At 44.7% G+C, this 4194-nt stretch overlaps 3 protein-coding genes across 3 annotated transcripts; all 3 read right to left on the bottom strand.

Moving 5' to 3' along the window:
• Nucleotides 1-275: 275 nt before the first annotated feature.
• PHALS_12794 (WW domain) lies at nt 276-2480 on the bottom strand (the record flags this gene model as incomplete). Its single annotated transcript, XM_024728417.1, has 1 exon — nt 276-2480. One exon carries the CDS (start codon nt 2478-2480, stop codon nt 276-278), a length of 2205 nt encoding a protein of 734 aa, XP_024578896.1.
• A 251-nt stretch (nt 2481-2731) lies between these two features.
• Nucleotides 2732-3112, bottom strand: PHALS_12795 (uncharacterized protein; the record flags this gene model as incomplete). The annotated part of the gene is made up of 1 exon (XM_024728418.1): nt 2732-3112. The coding sequence occupies one exon, from the start codon at nt 3110-3112 to the stop codon at nt 2732-2734; it is 381 nt and encodes a 126-aa protein (XP_024578897.1).
• Nucleotides 3113-3368: 256 nt separating this feature from the next.
• On the bottom strand, nt 3369-4091 carry PHALS_12796 (dead deah box rna; the record flags this gene model as incomplete). The annotated part of the gene is made up of 1 exon (XM_024728419.1): nt 3369-4091. One exon carries the CDS (start codon nt 4089-4091, stop codon nt 3369-3371), a length of 723 nt encoding a protein of 240 aa, XP_024578898.1.
• Between the last annotated feature and the right edge of the window lie 103 nt (nt 4092-4194).

A 4194-nucleotide genomic window follows, 5' to 3' on the forward strand; every position in this document is an offset into this window, starting at 1 on the left:
GGGTCATATTGTCTTATTTTCACATTTCTTACGATGAGCCGGACGACTGATGACACCTGGCGGGACAACAGTAGCTATGAAGCAACTGAGCAATACTCAATGCATACTTTCTATGTAAAAGACATAGCTTCGTGCTTTACCTCAGTGATCATCGTTTATTATTGTAAATTTAATATTATATGTCGCTTTAAAGTGCGAACTGTGAATCCATCCATGTACTGATATCTATTGTAGCCGTTTGAATTTCTCCACGAACATGACAATCAACCCACACATCATTCGTCCCAGTCAGACTCATCAGAAGAATTATCCCATTCCACATCATCCAGTATATGGGTTTTAGATGAATTAACCAATGTTTTTTGTCCGGTTGTAGCGATATGGAAGTGAGGAGCTGCGGCATTAATGTCTAGCTTTGCCTGCGTCTTTTTAGCTTTCTGTCGAGTGCAATGTGCGCACATTCCATTTGCTTGAAGAAGTTGGAATCCCCATCCACCACATACTGAGCAACGCTGTCTCATTTGAGCAGAATCGATAATAAATGCGAGACGAAGTCGGTTACAATGCGCACAGACGCCATTTCTTTCCACTAGACCCACGCCAACACCCTTACAGCATTCGCACTTAGTAAGTTCTGGAGCAATCTGCTGACTAAATGAACCTTCGTAGTCTGCACCGTACGATACTAAGGCCATTGTTCCATTTGTCGAAGATGGAGTGATTGGTGAAATCGACTGAGTTTCTGAAGGTATCATTCCGTATCCATACACAGGCATTGGCATGATAGGCGGTGGTACGAACGGATGGTAGTGTCCGTGTAGCGAAGGTGGTTGCGGTAGCATCATGACGTACGGATACTGAGAATACATTCCACTATTGGATAGCAACTGGCCTGGTACTGGCTGACCAAGAACCGGCTGACCAACCGGCTGACTGTTCTTGAAGTACCATGCAGCGTAATCTGAGCTGGGAGCTAAGTTAGTGCTGCCAGCTACGTCTTGCTTCGAGATCTTGTCTGAAGGCTGTTCGCCATTGGTACTTTCTAAGTTGTGAACAGAAAATGCCGCTTCCATTTTTGCCATCCGCCTTCTTTCACGGCGAAGATGCGTTTCTTTTGCGCGGGCATCTTCTTCTTTGACGCTACTTGAAGAGCGAGTTCTTGTCTGTGATCTCGACTCTGACCTACGTCGCGATGGTTCTGATGCCACCTTACTTTGTACTGTCGCACCATTCACTTCTGTAACCACGTTTTTTTCACGCTTCTTGTGATCTTGGTGATCTGCTCGCTCATTAACCTTCTGGACTAAAGCAAGATCCAAATATTCACTGTGCTCACCTTCTACAGTGTCCTCAGAACTATTTGTTTGCCTGATTTCATTTCGTCCATCAAGTTGAGTCAAGCTGTTACGACTGTTTTTGTGACGACTCCTATGTTCTATGCTTTCAGACGATGAAAAAACTTGATCGTCGCCAACCGACACAATTGGCATGTCTACAGTAATTGAAGCATTGTGTTCAAGACTAGACTTTGCATTGTTAGAATCAAAATCACGGCCTGCGTCTTCCTTCTCCACTTCCTTCTCCACTCTTTTTTTGCGCTTTCTCCGCATCTTTTTTTTTTCCTGCTCGTGCTGCAATTCCAGCTCTAGCTGCCTCGAAAGCTCTTGTTCTTGTTGTTGCTGTCTCTCCTTTTCGTTTATTTCCTCCATCTCCTTCTGCATTTCTTGTTGTTTGCGTTGCACCTCAGCCTGTTCTTGTTCCTCCCAATCTACTCCCTTCTCACTGCCATCGCGCTGTTTCTCTTTAGGCTTCACTATGACGCCCTTCTTTTTCAAATTGTTAGCGACTTCGGCCATAAAGTCGTCACCAGCAAGGCTCTCCCTATTACTGATCATATTCTCCTGCCTTTTCTTCCGTAAAAAACGTAGCCGCTCAGCTGCACTCATTCCAATTGTCTCGGCCTCATACTGCTCTTCAAGAGATTGTGTTTCTATCGCTGGAGAGGTTTCAAGCGCTTGACTTTGCCTGGTTTCAAGAATGGCAGGTGGTTTCAGTGCTCTCATCATGCTTTCTCGAAGACTTCCTTCCAGCGAAGCCTGCAGCTCTTGAAACATGGAATTCTTAGGCTTGGGCGTTGCACTAGCGTCTGTCTTGCCTATCGCGCTCTTGTGGCTTTTTAAATGCTCTTTTTGAGTCTTAAATGAATATTCTTGAGTCACAGACGCTTCTTGATTCACACCTTCGTCGTGTTCAGAAGACTGTTCAATATTTAAGGCAAGGGTTCGCTTGGTTCCTTTCGGTCGCTCGTTCTCAATCGGCACTTCCCACCTACTCTCCTTTGTTGCAGCATTATAATAGTACGGATGTCCATCAGGTGAAATATATTGCTTCCATTCGTTCACTGGAGCATTGTGCCGCCGCGAGGACGAGCTCTTCCTCAACTTTTTCGTTGACGACATATTGCTTTTCGGATGAGACATCGTACTTAGTACAATGATAGCTGAACTTCATAAAGTTCAAGATAAGAGTCAGACTTAATTACTCGTTAGTGTTTAAAATGTCTGAACCATATGGGCCGTTGGTGTAAGCATCAAATTGTCATTGAAACTTGTGCCTCAACCTTTTACTCATTCTACTAATTGTTGGAGAAAGGCTAAATCCTACCACAACGTATTGTTCTTCGAGAAGAACTGCTTAGATGTTGAAATCATTAAAAAACAAAATCACTATTTTATTTCGTAATGGAGTACATGATGAGACCGCCACTCACTGCCATAGCTGCAATAAGCGCAATCGCAATGAGTTGATCCTTAATGACAGTAATCCATGCCTTGAGTGTTTCATGCTTGGCTAACTTTGCATTGGCCTCTACGACTGTCGGGTTTTCCTTTATCTTGGTCTTGACTTTTCCGACAAATGGAATATTTTCTTCGAGTTTCTTCATAAAACTAGTCCCTCGCTCCTCATCTACCAGTCCGTCCACGATAATGTTGCTGCTCCTGAAATGTTGCTTCAGATTGCTTCTGCTGTTTATTTTTTCGATCTCATTAGCTCCATAAGAGTGCGCTTGAAAGGTCAAGAGCACCACAAGCGTAAGCAAAAAGAGAGGCATTGACCTTAAAGATATGTGACAAGATAATTGTGCTGCGCATGAAGGTGGGATGGGTAAAATCTCTTAAGGATTTGAAATTAACTGAACTCTACACAATTATCAAATATATTTCTGCATAGTGACTTATTGGCTGAAAAAATGGTACTTTACCGCATTCAGATACACCATATTACTGTTATATTCTGAGAACACATCGTATGATATATACGATGTGTAACGACGTCGTTATTAGAGATGGTATGATATAATACCATCTCTAATAACGACGTCCACGACCTCCACGGCCACGGCCGCCGCGACCGCTTCCACCTCCACGCCCCCGTCCCCCGACGCTCTGCTGACGTATTTGATACGCCGACTGCTGCAGCTTCGGCAGTGTCTTTGGAATCGAGTAAGGGCAATTCATGCCACTCTCTTCGATTTTTTTTTCAAGTGCTTCTAAACCGGCTATTGGCAGATCAAAGCAAACGCCCATCGAGTCCTCTGTAATTGTTAGCTGCTTGATATCATTTGCAATGCTTTCAGGAATGTCACGGTTAAGCGCATTCCAAACGTAGCCCTTAGCCCGGATGAAGTTTGAGCTCGTGAATAATACCGTCACGTAATCTGGTACTCCTGACATGAGCGATGTGCGCCGAGGCGGCTTCGTGTGGCCTGTAATGCAGGCTAGGGCAGCAGCTAGGCATGCTTCCGGCTTCATTGTCTCGAGCATTTCACTAGCCGTTTCTCGAAAAATCTCAATCATGGCAGGATCAACATTGATAATCTCCGCCAATGCCTTGGAAGCAGATGCCTTAAGTAGATCATCCTGGTGCGGTGGATCTTTCATAATAAACTTGTTGCCAATCTTGCGTTCAATCATGTCCAGTTGATCACGCTGGCGATTCGTGTAAAGAGTAATGCAAATTCCCTTTTTACCGGCACGACCTGTCCGACCAGATCGATGTACGTATGTGTCAACGTCAGCCATACCTGACATCTTGCGGGGAGGTTCCGAGTTGATAACAAGGTCGACGTTCATGTCAAGCCCACGAGCAGCAACATCCGTGGCTATCAGCAATCGCAAACGACCCTCGCGAAAC

The sequence above is a fragment of the Plasmopara halstedii genome (genome assembly GCF_900000015.1).
Source record: "Plasmopara halstedii genome assembly, contig: Scaffold_650, whole genome shotgun sequence".
In the NCBI taxonomy this organism is placed as follows: Eukaryota; Oomycota; class Peronosporomycetes; order Peronosporales; family Peronosporaceae; genus Plasmopara; species Plasmopara halstedii.